Source organism: Hemiscyllium ocellatum, chromosome 13 (assembly GCF_020745735.1).
Source record: "Hemiscyllium ocellatum isolate sHemOce1 chromosome 13, sHemOce1.pat.X.cur, whole genome shotgun sequence".
Taxonomy (NCBI): domain Eukaryota; kingdom Metazoa; phylum Chordata; class Chondrichthyes; order Orectolobiformes; family Hemiscylliidae; genus Hemiscyllium; species Hemiscyllium ocellatum.
The window spans coordinates 55,913,501-55,936,253 of NC_083413.1; the positions used below are offsets into that span (position 1 = coordinate 55,913,501).

At 39.1% G+C, this 22,753-nt stretch overlaps 1 protein-coding gene across 6 annotated transcripts in view; it reads left to right on the forward strand.

The window, feature by feature from the left end:
• ift80 (intraflagellar transport 80 homolog (Chlamydomonas)) overlaps positions 1-22,753 on the forward strand; it is a 240,378-nt gene that overhangs the window by 25,846 nt on the left and 191,779 nt on the right. For all 6 annotated transcript variants that reach the window (XM_060834188.1, XM_060834191.1, XM_060834192.1 and 3 more), the window contains exon 3: positions 19,995-20,218. In XM_060834188.1, coding sequence (XP_060690171.1) covers positions 19,995-20,218 — 224 coding nt within the window. The remainder of the gene's footprint in view (positions 1-19,994; positions 20,219-22,753) is intronic.

Sequence of the window (22,753 nt, forward strand, 5' to 3'; positions counted from 1 at the left end):
CAGCTCAGTTTCTGCATCTCATAAACAGCTGTAATTTTTTCGACTTCATTACAAGTCATAAAATTCCTTTTTTATTCAAAATAAACACAATATAGAATTTCATCAGAGACTGAATTATAACTGCCTTTGATCCATTTCTCTTGCTATAACCTTATTTCAGTTGAAAGTATTTGCTTATAGTTGCCCCTGTTGTTATGATTTCTGCTGAGATTATTTCTTGACCTTTTGGCTATCACAGGAAAAGAAGTAGCCCATTCAACCCCTTGAGCCTGTTCCACAATTCAATGGGATGGTTGTTCTGTGGCCTTCCATATGCCAGCCTTTGGCCCATTGGTTTTAATACCTTTGCTTCACAAAAATTCATCTCAGATTTAATTTTTAAAAAACCTAATAACTGAAAGAATGTAAATGACTTGTATTCTAACTTCCCGAAAGGAACATTTCCCTTTATACTGAAAATATATCACACCTATGGAATTATAGTCTGTTCAGCAATCAGTTCAGTTAGACCCAGCTTGCAATAGGCTCCAGTATCCCCTTTTTACTGAGTTGTAACTTTCAATAACTGCATCCAGATGTTTTCTTCAGTTTTGTAAGAGTTCTTTAAATCTATTGTCAGCAGTAAAGCCAGTTCCGCTGACTATTCCTCCAGAAATCCTTAGTTTATGGCAGGATGTGCCTCTTTGACTATCATCAAATCACAGAATTTTAATGTTGCAGGAGACCATTTGGCCTAAGATGCCTGTACCAATTCCTCAGACAAGCGACATTTCCAAGTGCCACTCTCACCTTGTTTTTCATACCCTTGCACACTATTTCTGTACAAATAATCCAATTCCCTCTTTTTCCTCAATTGAACCTGTGTCCACAACATTTCCAGTCACTGCCTTCCATAGGAGCAAGTGAGGACTACAGATGCTGGAGGTCTGAGTCAAAAAGCTTGGTGCTGGATAAGCACAGCAGGTCAGGCAGCATCCAAGGAGCAGGAGAGTTGACGTTTCAGGCATAAGCCTTTCCATACCCTAATTGTTCACTTTGTGACAAAGATTTTTCTCGCATTGCCCTTATTTCTTTTGCAAGTCACTTTCAAAATAAAGCAACAAGAGTGGGGGGGGGGGGAGATGAAATATGAGGGTAAGCTAGCTGATAAAATGAAAGAAGATTGCAAGAACTTTTAGATATATAAAAAGTAAGAGATGACGAGTACATTGGACAGCTGGAAAATGAGGCTGGAGAAGTAGTAATGGGGAACAAAGAAATGGCAGAGGAACTGAATAAATACTTTATCAGTCTTCATGGTGGAAGACAACAAGGCAAATCAGAATTTCAAGAGAATTGGCGGCAGAGGGAGTGAGGTGGTATCGCTATCACTAAGGAAAAAGTGCCGGGGAAGCTGAAAGATCTGAAGGTGGACAATTCACCTGGACTGGATGAAGCACACCACAGGGTTCTGAAGATTGCTGAGGAGATTGTGGAATCATTGGTGGTGATGTTTCAGGAATCACTGGAATCGAAGAGTTCCAGAAGACTGGATAATGGCTAATGTAACACCTCTATTTATGATTGGAGGGAGGGAGGCAAATGGGAAATTTAAAAGCCAGAGTGTGGTGGATCTGTAGAATTCATTGCTGTAAAAGGCCAAGTCATGAAGTGTACTTAAGACAAGATAAATAGGTTCTTTGCTAGAAAGGGGATCAAGGCTTATGGGGAGAAGGGTTGAGAATGGTGTTGAAAAACATATCAGCCATGATTGAATAGTGGAGCAGAATTGATGGGCTGAATGGCTGAATTCTGCTTCTATATTTTATGGTCTAAATGTATGTTTTTTTTGTTCCTTTTACAAGCAGAAACCACTTCTCCCTATCTACTTTATCCAGCCCACTGGATAGAAAGTATCTATTTCTTAACACTAGCAGCTTTTTCTATTTTGACCACATAGAACTTCAGTCTGTCTGAAATATTAATTTTTAGGAAAGCCCATAACCTGTTATCAAAATAGGTTCAAGAAATTACTTCTCTCAAAGAGTGTCAAATTTAAGGAGGAGATGTGTTGAAGGGTTATGGAGTGTGGGCAGGAAAATGAAGTTGAGGTCGAGATGAGATCAGCCATGATCATATCAAATGGCATACCAGGCTCAAGGGACTGAATTGCCTACTTCTGCACCTAGTCCTTATGTTCTTTTTGTAGTCTAATTTGTTGGAAGTACAAAGATGGATAGGAAACAAAAGGTGAGAGTACTGATAACCCAAAAAGGCATATAAATAGACTGTTAATTGGCAGAAATGTGACCGATGGAGTTTGATGTGAGAAAATATGACGTTATCCATTTTGGCAAAAGAACAGAAAAGCAGGATTATATTTAAATTGAGTGATTGTAGAATGCAGCAATACAGAGTGTCATAAACATGAACCATAAAAAGCCAGCTTGCAGATACAGTAAGTAATTAAGGAGGCAAACAATCTTTTATTGTAAGGGAGATGGAGGAAAGCTTTACTGGAACTTTGCAGTGCATTGGTGAGAGTATACCGAGATTTCTGTGTACAGGTTTGGTCAATTTTATTGAGGAGAGGAAGCAGATATTTGTAAAAAAGCAGGTTGTGCCAAATTAATTTGGTTGGCTATTTTGGTGAAGTAACATGAAAGGTTGATGAAGGGGGAACAATGGAAAGGCTGTTTAACTCTTATTCCACAAGGCTCTTGTTTATTAATGTCAGCGTCCATCAGTTATATTTTCTCAAGGATAAAAATGTCAGTATGGTAAATAATTGCTTTTTTTTGGACTGGAGGATAAATAAAGATGTTCCCCAAGCACAGTATAAAAACCATTGCTCTTTTTTTTGGAGTTTGGGGAGGTGTAGTTGGGGTGTGAAGGGTAAATATGGGATCTGCTGATTAATTACTCAGGAGTTAGCCTGTGTGTAATAGTCTGACGTCTCTGATTTAAATTAAAACTTTCAGAGGGTTCCACGTGTCAAGGAATTATCCAGAGGAAGCTGCAGTTTGCTCAGAAAATTGCTTCAGAGTCTGCTGCATTAGGGATTCTACAGGTTTCCCATTTGCAACTCCCATATATGCTGGAATAACTAATGTGCAAAGATCTGGGCCATTATGAATGAAAGGGTCCTTTCACACTTTGGATTTTGCCTTTGGATTTAAACATCCAAATGTGCAACAGAAAGAAATATCACTTTAGTGTTGTCATTCTACTCTGGAATAATGTCAACAACTGCAAGTAACACTAGAACTTTCTCAAATGCTGTGATTCTTTAATTAAAATTTGAAACATTAGATATTGCACAAAATAATGAAAACCAAGGAATGAGTTTCAGTTTTCAATTTAACCTGAGGTTTCGGATTACATTATAAAGCACTCAATCCATGGTTAATGGAGTCATCTGGTCATCTCATTTAAGTGATTGCTGGTCTTTAATTCTCCATATCTTCATTCATAATTTGAATCTCACTGTTGGGTCAATTTGCAGTGTAATTTGGTACACAGTGGAAATTAAACTTGTTCAGTATCATTAAAACATTTTAATTGAAAGCAGAAATTTGACAATTTTGAATGCTGCATCCCAAAACAATAACAAATCTAATTTAGCATTTTTCTTGCAAGACTCGCAAGTGAATAAAACAAATCATCTAACAGAAGACAATTTATGGATAATGTGTGTGATGTGTTCAGTAGCAATCAATATGACCTCAGCAAGGGATGATCTTGTCTGAACAAACCATATTGAATTTTAAAGGGATGGAATCATCAATAGGCTGCTGTGAACCTTATGGCTTGTGATCCAAGCTTTGAGCATGTTATTGGCAAAGTACCTGTAAAGATTACAGCATAAACCTAAGACACTATGAATTTATCAAAAATGTTGAAAATGGATAAACAACTGGCTTAAGGCAATAAAGAGGCAACAGGGTTATGGTAAAAAGTCAAATGTTGGAAATAAAATTAAAAAATGCAATAAGTTGCATTATAGTTCTGATTATATTGAACACATTATGGTGGTAAAGCTTTGGCTTAATGATGGTATTCTTGAGTTTTAAGGTGAAAGTTTCAACGTCTTGGCAAGTAGCTACTGGAGTTACAACTCTAAAGTTGTGGGGAGATTCTTGAGTCCATAAGATATGGACATGTGAGAATTTTATTTCTCTAATGTAGATAGAGGGTTTGTTTTATCATGCTCCTTGCTTTGTATGAATGTGACAACTTGTAAAGACCTGCTGCCTTTATGGCGATAACCATTTCAATCATGCTATGTCATATGACCATTTAATTCACTGCATCTATTACTTTTGAAATCTACTTCTTTCCCTATCTGCCCTTTTGGAGGGAGGCAGACTCTTGATTCACTTGAAATTAAAATTTCAAAATCCATGCTATGTTACCATGACCTACCTTTTGTCAGGTACTTCCATGGATTTATTCAATTGCACACATACTTTCACCTTTTTGCCTGTCTCCACTAAAACCCTTTATCCCACTCTGACCATTGTCACTGGTGTCGTCACTTTGTTATGGACTAAGCCAGACCAGTCAAAACATTTTTAAGCAGGCAGCTCAGACCATAACTTTGCAATTTGTTTTGGTCAGTGTACAGTGGAAATTATATGGATTACGTTAGGTTGACTGCTAGATTTTAAAACAGACCAACATTTATTCACAAAATTATACAACGAAACACAAAGAACAGAATAAAGAACACCTACAGAATTCAGCCTGTCCAGAATTAATTATGCTGTTCCATATATACATAACAGTCCCAATAAGCAAACTGCCTTTAAAAAGCAGTATAAATGGGACACATGCTTACAGGTTGAAGTTGAAGGGCAGAAAAGAGAGTTTCCACATAGCTCCCTCTTGAACATCTCACCAGTTCAGGCTGAACGAAAACTGCTCAGCTCAGCTAGAGGGTTGACCACTCCCCTTTCATTATACAGGTCATTTCTAAAGCATGACCACTTTGGCCTGAAGTCTCATCTGTTTACATATAAACAAAAGGCCTCTCAAAGTCCTTTTCATCTCTGTACCAAACCAGACTGATCAGAGCCAGGCCCGGTTTATTACCCCTCTGTAAAAATCAAGGACAGAGTCTCCTTGAGCCAAGGAATAGCTTTTGGGGAAAAAAAATAGGACTAGCTCCCTTAAAAGGACGCCTCCCCCCTTTCAAAAAAAATTAACCATCACTACCAAAAGATGGCTTCATCTTTAACCCTTCAAAATACGGTTAGTCGTCTAAACATACACATACACTATATTAATTGTAAACACGCAAACATGCACAACTACATGCAAATCCAGGCGACCTCACAAGCACTACCGAACGCCTCCGTAATTCAGTCCAGACTCAATAATGCATTGGCAATCATATTTTCGCAATATGCCACATGCACAATTGTCAAATGAATGGCTGCAACAACAAGCTCCATCTAAACAGTCTGGCCTTTTCACAATTTTTCCACAAATGTCCATAGGTTGTGTATATGATTGTCTCAGATACATTGCTGGTAATATAAACACTGAAATGTTATAATGCCAACAACCAAGCTTAAAGTTTCTTTCTCCACCGTTGAATATTTTAGTTGATGAACGTTCAACTTCCTGGAAAAATACCGATTGGTCTTTTTATTCCTTCGTCATCCTCCTGCAGGAGCACCGCACCGACACCCCCATCACTGGCATCGATAGCCACTTTGAAAGGCTTCATGTAGTCCGTTGTGGCAAATATTGGGGCAGTGGTTAACACAGTTTTTAGGCTTTCAAATGCCTTTTGGCTGTCTGCTGTCCAACGAAACTTCTTGCACTTTGGAAAAAAGAATAAAAGCATACTTTCTATACAGTGAGAAAATTCGTAAAGCCAAAGTACAAAGGAATGTGGGAGTGCTAGTCGAGGATTCTCTGAAGGTAAACATGCAGGTTGAGTCTGTGATTAAGAAAGCGAATGCAATGTTGTCATTTATCTCAAGAGGGTTGGAATATAAAAGCACCGTTGTGCTACTGAGACTTTATAAAGCTCTGGTTAGGCCCCATTTGGAGTACTGTGTCCAGTTTTGGTCCCCACACCTCAGGAAGAACATACTGGCAGTGGAGTGTGTCCAGTGGAGATTCACACAAATGATCCCTGGAATAGTGGGTCTAACATACGAGGAACAGCTGAGGATCCTGGGATTGTATTCATTGGAGTTTAGAAGATTAAGGGGAGACTTAATAGAAACTTACAAGATAATACATGGCTTGGAAAGGGTGGATGCTAGGAAACTGTTTCCGTTAGGCGAGGAGACTAGGATCCGTGGACACAGCCTTAGAATTAGAGGGGGTCAATTCAGAACAGAAATGCGGAGACATTTCTTCAGCCAGAGAGTGGTGGGCCTGTGGAATTCATTGCCGCAGAGTGCAGTGGAGGCCGGGATGCTAAATGTCTTCAAGGCAGAGATTGATAGATTCTTGATGTCACGAGGAATTAAGGGCTACGGGGAGAATGCTGGCAAGTGGAGTTGAAATGCCCATCAGCCATGATTGAATGGCGAATGGCGGAGTGGACTCGATGGGCCGAATGGCCTTATTTCCACTCTTATGTCTTATGGTTTTATGGAGCAGCTACACTGCTAAAGTTTGGCACAAACTTTTGGTGAAATCCACTCAATTCCAGGAACCATATACCGTCTTTTATTTTTGACGGTGAGGGAAATTCCCCAGTTATTTTCGTTTTCACATCCTGTGGGGCCATTTGTCCATGTCTAAGAACATAGCCCAGGAAGGTGACTTGGGCTTTGGCAATTTCACTTTTAGCCAGGTTTACCACCAAGCCTGCCTTCCGAAGTCAATTGAACAAGTCCAATAAATGCTGTAAATGTTGCTTCCATGGGTGACTAAAAATCACCCGGTCATAAATGTGCACCACTCAATTGGGTAACCTGGCAGTGAACTTATTAGTTAGTATCTGAAATATGCCTGGAGCATTTTTCATACCAAACGGCATGACTTTGAACTGATATAGTCCATTTGGCGTTATGAAAGTGGAAATTGCCTTCGCTCTCTCTGACAGAGGTACTTGCCAGTAGCTTCCGAGCAAGTCCAACTTAGAAGTGCAAGTTGCTTGTCCCACTTTGTCGACACAGTCTTCCAACTGTGGAATTGCATATTCATCAGTCTTTGTAATGGTGTCGACTTTGCGATAGTCTACACATAATCGTTGGGTACCATCTGACTTTGGCACCATGACTATGGGTGAGCTCCAGTCACTGTAAATCACTTTGATTATGCCATCTTGGACCATGCGCTCTATCTCCTGAACCTGTGCTAACTTTAGAGGGTTATTCCTGTAAGGATGTTGCTTAATCAGAAAAGCATTTCCGATATCTACATCATGCCCAATTAGGTTAGTACTTCCCAGTTTATTTCCACATATCTCCCCATGTGATAGTAATAACTCTTGCAAGTCATTTTGATTTTGTTGTGGAAGGTAACTCAATATTTTTTCCCAATTTTTGACAACTTCCTTATTGTCCAATTTGATTTGAGGAATTTTTAATTCAGAATCCTCTGAACTTGGTTCTTCCTTCTGTGCTGTCATCATTAACACCTTCTCCTCTTGCTTTCCTTCCCTATCAAAATACCTTTTGAGCATATTCACATGACACACTCTGTGAGATTTCTTCCTGCCTGGAGTTCTTGTCAAGTACTTAAAAATGTGTTGCTGGAAAAGTGCAGCAGGTCTGACCTGCTGTACTTTTCCAGCAACACATTTTTAAGCTCTGATCTCCAGGATCTGCAGTCCTTACTTTCTCCTAGCTCTTATCAAGTAGTTCATTTCACTCAATTTCTTCTTGATTTGATAAGGTCCACTAAACCTGTCTTTTAAAGGCTCATCTGTTACTGGAAGTAACACCGATACCTTATCCCCAATTACAAAACTGCGAATTTGTGATTCTTTTTATCCGCTTCCTGTTTCATTGTATGTTGTGATGCTTTTAAATGCTGTCTAACCAACTCTTCAGCTCTATTTAATCATTTTAAAAATTTGACACATAGTCCAAATGGTGGTTTCTGAATTCTGACTTCTTAATTTCTCCTTTATCAATTTTAACGGACCTCTTACTTCATACCCAAAAATTAATTCAAATGGACTGAATTTGGTTGATTCGTTCGCTGCATGTGTGATCGCAAAAACAACACATGGAACACCCTTATCCCAATCATCTGGATAATCCTGTTCATAAGCCCTCAACATGGTCTTTAGTGTTTGATGCCATCTCTCTAGCACTCCCTGCGATAGCAGATGGTACACTGTAGATTTGAATTGCTTTATTCCCAAATTATCTATAACCTCCTTGAATAGTTTGGATGTGAAGTTGGATCCTTGATCTGACTGGATCTCTATTGGCAGTTCGTATCTAATTTTTAAAAAAGTAAGTAATTCTTCAACAGCCCTTTTGTGTAATGAGATTGCCTCTGGAAATCTAGTCGCCACATCCATTATTGTTAATAAATAATTATTCCCAATTTTTGTTTGAGGTAGGGGACTTATGCAATCAAGCTAGACTCTTGAGAAAGGTTCCTCAAAAGCTGGAATAGGTATTAAAGGTGCAGGTTTTATTACTGCATGTGGTTTTCCAATTACATGTTTGGCAAAATTCAACTACATCCTTGTGTAGTTAAGGCCAGTAAAAATGTCTATGTATTTTAGCCTGTGTTTTCCTCACCCCTAAATGACCTTCGAGTGGTTGCTCATGCGTCACTGGCAGCACTTCCTTTCTACACCCTACTGGCAAAACAATCTGATGAATCTCTGCCTACTTTCATCTGCTTGAATGGGTGATGGTATCTATTTCTTCACTAAGACATCTTTTGTTAAGTAATAACGCAAGATTGCATTCACTTTCTTTCTCAGTAAATGCCTTTGATATAACTGTTTTAACTCCTCATCTTTCTGCTGTAATTCAATCAGCTTAGAGTAAAAAAATACTTGCAAGTTTACCTATTTGCTCCTTCTTTGTCCCACATATGATCAAATACAGTTTCAGATAAGACTATGTCAGCTTCCTTATCTGTGCCTTTTGATCTCTCCTGCTTCAGCTTGTACCTCTGTGATCTTGTGATCACACAATCGGAAAATTCCTGGATAAACATTCTTCATGTCTTCACTTGATTGCGTCTCTAACAGCCTTTCAACTAGAGTAGGCAGCATGCCTACCAGTGAATCGGCTATATCATTTGCCAGGACAAATTCTGTTCCTGGAGCTGAGAGTTTGTGCAGTACTCCTACCACAAATTCTCCACTCTTCTCTAGCCTTATAATTGAGCACGTTTTATCTCACCATGAATTCCTGTTACCAGTACCTTTTCTGACAATTGTCCCTCAGGAGTGCATATCTCCTCATTCTTCAGCATTATAGACTGAGAGGATCCTGTGCCCCTTAATATTGCTACTCCTGGCCTATGTGAATAAACTTTACCCTTGCATTTTTTTTAAGCACATCTGGCACGTCCTCTTTCAACCTCTGATCATCTTGTGTACTCTGAGGCAGTTGTCTAACTTCTCTTGTGCTTTTTGTTATTAGTCCAACAAAACTTCCAGGCTTGCCTGGTTTTCTTACATCTGGCTTTCTCCTAGCCAGCAACACTGATTTTGTGTGTCCCAATTTATTACAATGAAAACACTGGAGCTTTTTAACTTCTTTGTCCCCCTCAGGGGTTTCTTTTTTACCCTGTGATAAGTTATCCTTATGATCTTCGCTGAGATCTACCTTTCCCTTTCCACGTGAGGATTTCTCTTTGCCCCAATTTCTATCCCTCATGGACTGAAATAGATTCTGGAAGCCAACAGTGTTTTATGGACAAACTCATAATCATCAGCCACTCCAGCTGCTAACCTTGCTGTTTTAACTCTCTGTTCTTCACCATGGGTTTGCACTACTTCTTCAGGCAATGAGCTTTTTTGAATTCCAAAATAATTTCCTCTCTCTAAAGGCATCATAGGTTTGCTCGATTTTTAAAGCTCTTATCCATTTATTGAAATTTCTCTGTTTGATCCTTTCAAACTCAAGATAGGCTTGACCTGGGTCCCTCCATAGATTCCTGAAATGTTGTTTTATAGGCTTCTGGTACAAGCTCATATACATTTTAAATGGCTTTTGTCACCACCTCCTATTCCCCAGATACCTCCTCTAATAGGGATGCAAATACCTCACTAGTTCTAACTACAAGTTCCATTTGGATCAACAAAACCCACATTGCTACTTGCCACTGCATTTGTCTAGCCACCTTTTCAAATGACGTGAAAAAGGCTTCCACCTCTTTCTCATCAAATATAAGCAATGCTTGAACATACAGTTTCTCACTAGACTTCTGACTACCAGGGCTTAAAAATGTGTTGCTGGAAAAGCGCAGCAGGTCAGGCAGCATCAAAAGAACAGGAGAATAGAGGGAGAAGGAGAGCTTCTTCAAGGATTTGCTCCTCCTCACTCTCCCTCACTAAGCCTATCGTCAGCTTTTATCTCCAGCATTTTAAGCTGACTTTCCTTTTTAAGTGTCAGTTTTTGAAGTTAAAACACATTCCCATTTCCTTTCTCTGCTCTCTTTCCCTCTTTTCTGCTTTTAATCATAACTCAGACTATTTTATTTCTTTTGCCTTCTCCTTATCTCTTGCCTCTAACTCAAACTGCTTCATTTGCAATTGAACTTTTGTCATTTCTATGGATCATGATGGTTTCTCCAGCAAGTTAAAAACTGCTGTAATTATCTCTCCCTTCCTTACAGAACCAGGAAGTTCCAATCCCAGTTTCTCTGTTAATTCTTGAAACTTGGTCTTATTAATTTTTTGCAAGCCTTCCAAAGTCACCGCATTCACATCCCAAGCTTTGTCTACCCAACCAAACCAACACACAAAATAAAGACACTCACACCTACCACTCGCTGCTTAAATCTTGCAAGGAGCCCCCAGTCTGTTATGGATAAGCCATACCGCTCAAAACATTTTTAAGCAAACAGCTCAGACCATAACTTTGCAATTTGTTTCGGTAGTTGTACAGTGAAAACTACCTGGATTAGGTTTACTACGAGATTTTAAATCCGACCAAAATTTATTCACAAAATTACACCGTGAAACACAAAGAACAGAATACAGAACGCCTACAGAATTCAGCCTGTTCAACTAGACTTAGTTATGCTGTTCCAAATGTACACAACAGTCCCAATAAGCAAGCCCCCTTCAAAAACCAGTATAAATTGAACACATGCTTACAGGTTGAAGTTGAAGGACAGAAAAGAGAGAGAGAGAGACAGCTACAATTCTGTAAAATTTTACTTTATCACAGAAATTGGAATATCATGTTTTGTAATGTCCTTATGGAAAAACCTTAAGAATTTTCATTATGTTAGAGGTCTTGTATTAGAAATGAGATACTGGAGATCTAAATTTTATATTTTAATTTCTTGTGTACATCTTGCATTTTAACTATATTCTGCAATCATACACTTAATACTGTAAACTTATTCACAAACTGCAAATAAAATAATGTTAAAAGTCAAATTATATAATAAAATTAATGGCAGTGATTATTTGAATGTTGATTTCCCTTAATGAAGATGACACAGTAGCTATAGCTTATTATCAATTCTTTAACTTGATTTTAGGTTTGGATTGTTACATTCTCTTTATTTGCTTCTGGGCTTTGGGCATTGCTGGCTGGACCAGCCTTTACTGCCTAACCAGAGTTGCCTTTGAGAAGGTGGTGGTGAGCTGCCTTTTTGAACTGCTGCAGTCCATGTGTTGCAGGTAGATCCACAATGCTGTTAGGGTGGGATTCTTGGATTTTGACCCAGCGACAGTGAAGGAACAGTAATCTATTTCCAAGTCAGGATGGTGAGTGGTTTTGAGGGAATCTTGCAGGTTGTTGCGTTACCTTGCAATGGGTGCCCTGGTCCTTCTAGATGGGAGTGGTTGTAGTTTTGCATGCTGCTGCCGAAGGATCTTCGGTAAATTTCTGCAGTCATCTTGTAGATAGTACACACTGCTGCTACTGAGCATAAGTAATGGAAGGAGTGAATGTGATACTAATCAGGTGGGCTGCTTTGCCCTGGATTGTGTAACGTTTCTTGTATGTTATTAGAGCTGCACTCATCCAGGCAAGTGGTAGCATTTCATCACCCTCTTGACTTGTGCCTTGTAGATTATGGACAGGTTTTTGGGGAGTCAGGAGGTGAGTCTCTTGCTGTAGTATTCCTAGTGTCTGGGATGCTCATGTAAGAACTGTTTGTTTATGTGGTGGGTTCAGTTGAGCTTTTGATCAATGATAACAACAAGATGTTGTTCGTGGAGAATTCAGTAATGGTAATACCATTGAATATCATGGGGCAGTGGTTAGATAGTCTCTTATTGGAGGTGGTCATTGAATGGCATTTGTGTGACGCAAATGTCGTTTTCCACTCACCAGCTCAAGCCTGGATTTTGGCCAGGCCTTTTTGCATTTGGACATGGACTACATCAGCATCCAAGGAGTTGTGATAATCGACAAATATCCCCTGTGACTTCTGACCCTGTGCTAGAGGAAAGGTTATTGATGAAGCAGCTGAAGATAGTTGGGCCTACGACATAACCCTGAGGAACTCCAGCTAAATAACTGCCCTCCATCAACCACAGCCATCATCTTATGTGCCAAGTATAACCAGCAGAGTTTGCCTCTTGATTCCCATTGATTCTAGTTCTCTAGGGCTCTTTGATGCAGCACTCAATTAAGTGTGACCTTGATGGTTGAAGGCTGTCACACTCACCTCCCCTCTGGAATTCAGCTCTTATTGTCATTTGAACCAAGGCTGTATCCAACCCTCTAACTCAGCACCGACCTCTTGAATTGTCCGACCTGTCCATCTTCTTTCCCACCTATCTTTCCCACCATCACCCCCCCACCTTCACCTACCTATCGCATTCCAAGCTACCTTCCCCCAGCCCCACCCTCCTTCCATTTGTGTCTCAGCCCCCTTGGGCCTCCCCCACTTTCCAGATGAAGAGCTTATGCTCGAAACGTCGACTCTCCTGCTCCTCAAATGCTGCATAACTGGCTGTGCTTTTCCAGCACCACACATTTTGAGCTGAATGACCTGAGTGAAACCCAAATTGGGCATAACTGAGCAGATTATTGCTGAGCACTGTTGAAGACCGCTTACTTCACTTTACTGATGATTGAGAGTAAACTGGGGCGGTAATTGGCCGAGTTGGATTTTTGTGTACAGGACATACCTGGGTAATTTTTTTGCATTGATGGGTAGATGCCAATGTTGCATCTGTACTGGAACAGTTTGGCTGGTGGTAAGGCAAGTCCTGGAGCACCAGTCTTCAGTACTATTGCTGAAAAGTTTTCAGGGCCTATAGTCTTTGCAGTATCAAGTATCCAACCATTTTGTGATATCACATGGAGTGAATTGAATTGGTTGAAGACTGGTATCAGTGATGCTGGGACCACTACAACAAACTGAGATGGATCATCTACATGGCACTTTCGGCTGAAAGTTGGTGCAAATTCTTGTGCCTTTACTTGTGCACTGATGTGCTGGGCTCTTCCATCACTGATAATTGGGATATCCTCCAGTCAGTTTAATTGTCTACCACCACTCACGACTGGATGTGATATGTCTGCAGAGCTTAGATTTGATTTATTTGTTGTGGGATTGCTTTGCTCTGTCTATTAATTGCTGTTTATACCATTTGGCACTAATATCCTGTTTGGTCGTTTCACCAGGTTGATCACTCATTTTTGGGTATGCTTGGTTCTGCTTATGGTATGTCCACCTGTACTCTCCATAGAATTAAGACTGATCCCAGGGTAAATCATAATGGTTGCGTGGGGGATATGGAGGCCATCAGGTTGCATATTCTATTGGAGTATGATTCTGCTGCTATTGATGCCCAACAGAACCTCATGGATGCCCAGTCTTGAGTTGCGAGGTCAATTTAAAGTCTGTCCCATTTAGCATGACATTGCCTGACAACACAATGGAAGCTATTCTCAATGTGAAGGCAGGACCTCACTTCCACAAGCTCTTTAAGGTGGCCATTCCAACTGATAGTCACGGTAGACTAGTGAGAATGATGACAAATATATTTTTCCCTCTTGTTGGTACCATGAACACTTGCAGCAGACCCAGTCTAGCAGCTTTGTCTTTCCAGACCCACCCCGTTTGAACAATAGTTCTCCTGCTGAGCCACGGTTAGCCGTGGACATTGAATACGTTTTGCCATCCTCTGTGCTTCCTCCAAAAGTTATTGAGTGTGAAGGAGTATGGATTCATCAGCCAAGGGAAGATGTTTCCTTGCCAATGTTTAATATGATGTTGACTCCCAGGGCAACTCCCTATTGACTATAAATCACTGAGCCACCATCTCTGCTGTGTCTGTATTACATTTGGGCATTCTTCATCATCTTCAAGCTGAGTGTAAAATTCTAATGGTTGCTGTCACATCCTATCTTGAGGACAGATAATGGTCTCATAAAGCAGGATGCTAAATTACCTAAGATGTCATAAATCTTAATTCAAAGTTTAATGGTAAAATTGTTTCTTCTCCCTTGACATTCAATAGCATTGCCATCACAAAGTCCTTCTTTATCAACATCCAGTACATTACCATCTACCAGAAACTGAATAGGATTGATCATATGAATACAATGCTGCAAGAATAACCCCTCCTGTCTCCCCAGTACCTATCTACAATCTACAAGGCAGAAGTGAAGATTATGATTGCGTATTCTTCAGTTGCCTGAATGAGTGCAGCTCCAGTACTCAAGTAGCTTAACATCATGCAGGACAAAGCAACTATTTGATTGGCACACCATGTATCATCTTTCGTGTTTGCTTCCAGTGGCATGTGGGTTTTGGTCTTTGTCTGCAGGGTCTAAAGACTAATTTGTAAATATTTCTGGGTCACGGTGATTTATTTTAAGAACAGTACTAGAGGGAGAGCTACCGAAGATGTTTTTATTATCGAAGGTTATTTTTAACCAGCGATTAAGATAAACAGTTGTACATTTGGGTTTTTCAGTTAAAATGTCAGAGATTGATTTTTTTTGTTTCTTTGATTAGCAGAAACACTTATAATTTTGAAAGTGGGGTTTCAATATGGCAGGTTTGCAAAAATCGTGGCTGAAAAAGTTGCTGTTTTGGAAAAGAGTTAACTTAGAACTGTTCATAAATAGGTTCTGAGTAGATAAGACGTTTAATTTATAAGTTCCAGATCAAGTGTTTGGTTCAAACCCTGAAGGGGTTATGTGAAGCTTTGAAAGTCTAAGTTCAGTAGTATGAAATATCAAGGAAGTGGCTAGTGGTTTCTGAAGACTAGAGATTAAAGCCACAGCTAACTCAAACCCCGGCATATTAGGTAGTGAAAATCTGTCTGGTATTTGTATAATAAAGATTTACTGTTGGGATTAATGAGATTTGTATTTTACTGCATATTTTGAAAATTTTAAACAGATGTAACATGTAAATATTTCAGTTCATTTTATTTTCATTCCTTTGTATAATAAACTCAAGATTTATTGTTAAAACCAAATCTGCAGCACTGAGTCCTTCTGTTTGAGCGAGAGACTGCCTTGTTAAAATCTGAGAAAAGTATGATCTATCAAGCAAGGTTTCAGTCAGCATTCTGAGTTGTCCAGTAATAACATCAGCTGGGATGATACCATCACCCAGACTCCTTTGACAGGATCTGTGAAAACAGTGAACTCTACCACTGAGAAGGATAAGCGTAGTAGATGCATAGGAACACCACCACCTATAATTTACCTTCCAAACCGTCCACCATCCTCACCTGGAACTGTGTGACCCTTCCTTCAATGTCACGGTCAAAATCTTGGAAATTCCCTCTAAACAGCATTGTCAGCATACCTATATGCCATGGACTGCAACAGTTTGAGAAGATAGCTTGGTATCACTTTCTCCAGGCTAATTAAGGGTGGATAATAAATGCTGGCCCAGCTGATGGTCCTGTGAACTAAGAAAATAAAACTAGGTTTCCTGAAGCATTTGGTCATTGATGGAATTTGCTTATCCTTTCCACATAGCGTAAGAGTTTCACCTCTATGGTTTCATGTGTACATTTTTTAAAAATGGTGTATGCTAGATTTATTCTGGTAGGATGCTGTACTCTAAGTACATGTACTACATCTTTTTTTCCAAAGAAAAGTCCAAATTACCAAGATATTTTACATTTTGTTTCTTCTTCGTTAAATGCCTTTAGTTTATGTTTTAGACTCTGTCTGAACTGGCATACTGGTAAAAGGTTTCTAGTTCTTTTGTAGTCAATGAAACTGTCATTAATACAAGATGGTGTTGATAGTTTTAATTACCTTGAATTTTCTCAGCTGTGTGAAGTAACTTCTTGTATTGAAACTCCCTGAAAAAGTTGCACTAACATTTTTATATTTTGTAGAGAAATAAAAGCTGATATAGTTCCACACAAAGACTAATTTTCATCACTTTGAAATTCTGAGAACAAATAACTGAGGAAAAAGCACAGTTGCTTGAATATAGTGAAACTACAGGAAAGGTAAAGCTGTAGAATTGGTATTACAAAAAAAAGGAAAAGTTTACAGAGGCTATACAGCAACATTTAAATAGTAATGAAATTTCATAAGATCCTCCACAGAAGCATTATCAACCAAAATAAACATCGATTCAAATAAAGGTATATTGGGCACAATAATATGCAAATAAGAGTAGGCCACTCAGCCCTTCTAGCCTATTCCACTGTTCAACGAAGTGTTGGCTAGTATGATTTTAACCTCAAACCTACATTTCTGCATGAGCCTGATAATCTTTGATCTGCTTGGTAATCAAGAATATATCTACCTCTGCCTTCAAATATTCTTCGGTATCCACTGCCTTTCGAAGAAGGGAATTCCAGACTCAACCCTCTGAGAGGAAAGAAAATGCTTCTTCACGTCTGTCTTAAATGGGAGACCCCTTGTTTGTAAACTAAGACCACTAGATGTAAATTCTCAATCAAGAAATATCCTGTCAACATGCAATATCCTTTCTACATGCAGCCAGTCTGGTCCCCTCAGGATCTTATAAGTTTCAATTAAGACACCTGTGACTCTTCTAAAATTCAAAAAATTGAGGCTTAGCCTGTCTAGCCCTTTCTCTTCAGATAATCCACTGATTCTAGTCCAGTGAGCCTGATCTGAATTGCTTCTAACCCATTAACATCATCCTGTGAAATGGTGACCAGTAATGAACATAGTACTCCAGATGTGATCTCACCATTGCTCTGTATCACTGAGGTATAACCTCCCTACTCTTGTATTCAATTCCCCTCACCATAAGTCACAACATTCTAATAGCTTTCCTGATTGCATACTAACCTGTGATTCATGATCAAAAACTTGGTAGAAGAGCTAGGTTTTGGGAAACATCATAATGGAAGGAAGAGAAGTGGAGATGTTTAGGAAGTGCATTCTATTTAAGGCATTAAGAACTGATGTAAGGATATATTTAAGCAGAAGATGAACTGAGGCAGGGACAGAAATGGTTGACCTTTAAGGGGATGAAAATATGTGATTGTGAAGGATAGGTGGTCAGGAGCTTCTTAGGGTCATTTTTAAAAATGTCACTGTGTTACATGGCATTACTGGCTGAGGCAGCATTTGTTGTCTAACCCTAGTTGCTCTTTGGGAGGTGGTGGCGAACTGCCTTTTGAATTGTTGCAGTCCATGTGCTGTAGGTAGATGTACAATGCCATTAGGGAGCGAATACCTGATTTTTGACCCAGCGAGACTGAAGGAGCAGTAGTATAATTCCAAATCAGGATGGTGAGGGCTCTAAGAGGAATTTGTAGGTAATTGTTGCATTCCCAAATATCCGTTGCCCTTGTCCTTCAAGATCATAGTGACTGTTGACTTGGAAGGTGTTGCCTAAGGATCTTTTGAATTTTTGCAGTGCATCTTGTAGATGGTACACACTGCTGTTGCTGAGCACCAGTAATGGATGTTTATGGATGTGGTGCCAATCAGAGGACTGCTTTGCTCTGGGTGTTGTCGAACATTTTAAGTGTTGTTGGATCTGTATTCATTCAGGCAAATGGTGAGTATTCCATCACACTCCTGGCTTGTGCCTTGTATATGTTGTCCAGCCTTTATGAAGGCAGGAGGTGATTTACATGCTGTAATATGTTTAGTCTCTGTGCTCTTGTAGCCACTGTATTTATATAGCAATTCCGGTTGAGTTTCTGAACATCTTCTAGGATGTTGACAGTAAGGGATTCATATGCAACATTATAGTTGCAAGTGGTCTGGCTCAGTTTCGAGGAGAAATGTAGTGCTTGATTAGGTAAAGGAGTTTGCAGCTTGGACAGAAGATATTGGTCTTCGTACTGCTTAGTTGGAGAAAGTTTCTGCTCATCCAGCATTATATTGTTGGAAAGTAGTATGACAGTTTAGCGATAAGAGGAGTCTGCTGTTATTAACCTGTTGAATGGACCTCTCTAACTTCAAATAATGTTGATTTTGCTTATGTTGATCTTGCTTTGTGGCATCTCCGGTGCAGCTGTAACCTTGTATGCCTCGATCTGTCTAAGTACTCTATGATCTTTTATGTCCTTGTTTACTATGATCTGCCTGTACTGCTAGCAAAACAAAACTTTTCACTGTACTTAGGTACGTGTGACTACAATAAATCAAATCGTGAGAGATGGTGATGAGGTAGAAGTGGGTTTTTTCAATAGAAACTAATGTTATATTTTCAGATGATTTGGTAGCATGTAGATGAGAAATGGCAAGGGCATGCCACAAGATCAGTGCTGGTGGTTTTACTATTTATATTCTATATTAATGGTTTTGATGAAGGGATAGAGAGTAACCTATCACCATATGCTGACAATACAAAGCTGGTTGTATTCGATTTGGTTAGAAGAGTAATGAGGCATCGGATAAAAAAAACTGATCATTTAGGACTGAGTTAAGAAGAAGTCTGTAAAACCATGGAATTTTTAACTTTGAAAGATTGTCAGTGTTTTACTATTGATTATATTTGAGGCTAATGGACAGACTTTTGTTATCTCATAAAGCCAAGCAATCTGATTAGTGGGTCGAAAAGTGGAGCTTGAGTTAAAATGAGTTAAAGATCGTATTGAATGGTGGAGCAGGTTTGATAAGATGCATAATCTATCCCTGTTTTAGTTCTTACAAAGATAATGGTACTAATAAGAATTAAGTGGAAAAATAATCAAAATAAAACTAAGTTAAAAGTAGTTGTGATTGTATATCTGCTAGTCTTTTATGCATTGATTTGGTTCAACAAGTGTTATATATAATGAATTGCTAAACCATGCAAGTCAGACAACTGTCAGGTTTAATTCATAATCTGTGCTGAATTATTTGCTTAAGGTTGTAGCAGATTTGCTTAAAATTAACTGTGGCACTCACAAATGAAAGAGCTCAGACTCTGATCAATAGCTAGAAATTGGAGTGTCAGTTACATGGGAATACCTGATGAAGACAATAATCCTTAGCTGTGATCTTTCATTCAACCTAATAACTTGTTGATCTCACTTGAATACTTGGGTGCCTATTGAATATCTGAACCCAAACGATGGAACTGTGGTCAATAAAAAGTCTTCAAGAGGAAAGGGAGAAATTTAGTAAGTTAAATTTAGTAAGTTTTTTGTTTTCTCTTTCTTTAGGTCCCTGTGCATTTTATTCAATTTTAGATGTTGTAGCAGGTTGGCAACTTGCTCTAAGGACTGCACAAATAATGATCTTGAGCGAGCCACTAGGTGGCGTATGGGAGCAGATATAATTACTTTTTCAAGCCACTGCTTTAGTTATCTCCTTTGATGAATGGCATCATTTGGGAGGTTGAAGTTTTGAATCCACATGATGTTGTGACTTTATGAAAACATATTGAGGCACTGACAAGTTCACCGTGATGTTTCACAATGGAATTAATTTCTTTCAGTGTCTCCCATACTGCGTTAGCATTTTCTTTAATTTTACTGCACATAAAGAACTGGTCAGTTGCGTGGGTTGGACAACAGCAGATGAGTTATATTCATCCGGTGATGATCATCAAATACTGAAGTGGAATTTATTAACAAATGAAACAATACAGGTTGTAAGACTTGCTGAAGAAATCTATCCCATAGACCTACACTGGTTTCCAAAGACTACAGGGGGTAAGAAGCAGATCCAGGCAGAAATATTTGTGCTCACCAGTACTGATGGTAAGTGCTGTTTACATGATAATGTTTTTATAATATACTTTTTGTGTGAAAACTAAAGTTAATTTTGAGATTTTATTCTTGCAGTGAAATATCCTATTCTGCTTGATTTATCTTATGACAACTCATTATGTGTCTTACATAAAGGAATTGCCAAAAAAAAGTATTTCTTACTGTCCAGCTTTTAGTTGTTTAATCCTTCACCTGGTAAGAGATATTGATGAGGAGGAATAAAACCTCATTTTCTCTGCCTAGTATTGCCTAGTATTGCCTTTAAGCATGGAATGACTAAGTGCAGGTTACAAATTTGTCTAATTTTGTGTGCAAGCCTCACAGTTAGCCTCCGACTGGCAGCTAATTAAATCTGTACCAACACTGTTTTCTAGTTCCTACATAACCGCTTTATGGTTTCTATGGTTAGCTTTGTCAGTTAGTACAAATGTTTTAAGGTGGGTCCAATGCCTGGATTGAGACCATTAAACTTAGATTGTAAAATATTTGTGACCAGGAGATCTTATAACTTTGTCTTATAAGTTTTTGGACTTGACTCAATACCATGCAAGTTCCTAATTTTTATGTTCTCACGATATGCTCAAGATATGCCGCATTTTTTGCAAGTTGACTATTGAGTGTTTTCCCATAGAATAATTTTGACAGCTTACTGCTTATTATTAATTGTGTAATCTTGATATTGCTGAATATATTAGAATATGGTAAATTGAAAGTAAGGTAACAAGAATTCATTGTAGATACCACCAGGATCACCCAAGATCGGTAATTTGAAGCATTTATAAGGTGAAGATAATGGATTATGTTTTATTTTACTGAGTGCAAGCAATTGAAATGATTTGACTTTTGAGGGACACATATTTTTAATGAGTTGAGATTTTTTGCACTGTATCCACTGTACAATTCAGAAGATAAAATTTAAAACTTTTCACAATGTATTCATCAAAGTCATATGACTTTTCCAAAGTCCTATTGGCAATGGTGAATTTTGTTGAGAAAATATGGCAAGATCGAAAACTGAGATTCTGTAAGTTGAGAGGTGAAAGAATATCGAATTTTATACTCCGGTTTAAACAGTGAAATTTGAATTTAACTAGTGTGAGGAAGTAAGAAAGAGGATTGATGAGGGCAGAATGGTAGACATGATCTATTTGGACTTTAGTAAGGCATTCAGCAAGGTTCCCTATGGGACACTGGTTAGCAAGATTAGATTTCATGGAGTACAGGGAGAACTAACCATTTGGATACAGAACTGGCTCAAAGATAGAAGACAGGGATGGTGGTGGAGGGTTGTTTTTCAGACTGGAGGCCGGTGACCAGTGGAGTGTCACAAGGATCTGTGCTGGGTTCACTATTTTTTGTCATTTTATATAAATGATTTGGATGTGAACATAAGAGGGTTAGTTAGTAAGTTTGCAGATGACACCAAAATTGAAACTGTAGTGGACAGCAAAGAAGATTACTTCAGATTACAACGGGATCTTGATCAGATGAGCCAATGGGCTGAGAAGTGGCAGGTGGAGTTTAATTTAGATAAATGTGCGAGGTTCTGCATTTTGGAAAAGCAAATCTTAGCAGGACCTATACACTTAATGGTAAGGTCCTACGAAGTGTTGCTGAACAAAGAGACCTTGGAGTGCAAGTTCACAGCTCTATGAAAGTAGAGTCGCAGGTGGACATGATAGTGAAGAAGGTGTTTGGTATGCTTTCCTTTATTGGTCAGAGTATTGGGTACAGGAGTTGGGAAGTCATGTTGAGGCTGTACAAGATATTGATTAGGCCACTTTTGGAATATTGTGTGCACTTCTGTTCTCCTTCCTATTGGAAGGTTGTTGTGAAACTTGATCGGGTTCAGAAAAGACGTACAAGGATGTTGCCAGAGTTGGAGGATTTGAGCTACAGGGAGAGGTTGAATAGGCTAGGGCTGTTTTCTCTGCAGCATCAAAGGCTGTGGGGTGACCGTATAGAGGTATTATAAAATTATGAGGAGCATGGATAGGGTAAATTGACAAGGTCTTTTTCCTGGGTCGGGAGAATCAGACATAGAGGACATAGGTTTAGAGTGAGAGAGGAAAGATATATAAAAGAGACCTAGGGGGCAACTTTTTCCACACAGAGGGTGGTATGTAAGTGGAATGAACTGCCAGAGGAAGTGGTGGAGGCTAAGACAATTGCAACATTTAAAAGGCATCTGGATGGGCATATGAATAGGAAGGGTTTGGAGGGATATGGGCCGGGTGCTGGTAGGTGGGATTAGATTGGGGTGTGATATCTGGTCGGCATGGACGAGTTGGACCGAAGGGTCTGATTCCATGCTGTACTCGATGAGTAGCTTATTTATATACAAACATTTCATTATTATCCAAACTTATTTCATTCATATGCAATTCGCTATTCTCCCATAGTCAAGGGATCTGCTGTTAATTGGGAGTGTTGCCACGGTGTCAGTGCCACTATCTGCACTCAGTCCAGGAGCTTTGACATGGTCAGTTGGTTGTTTGACGCAGTCAAGGTCAAGGGTTCCATATT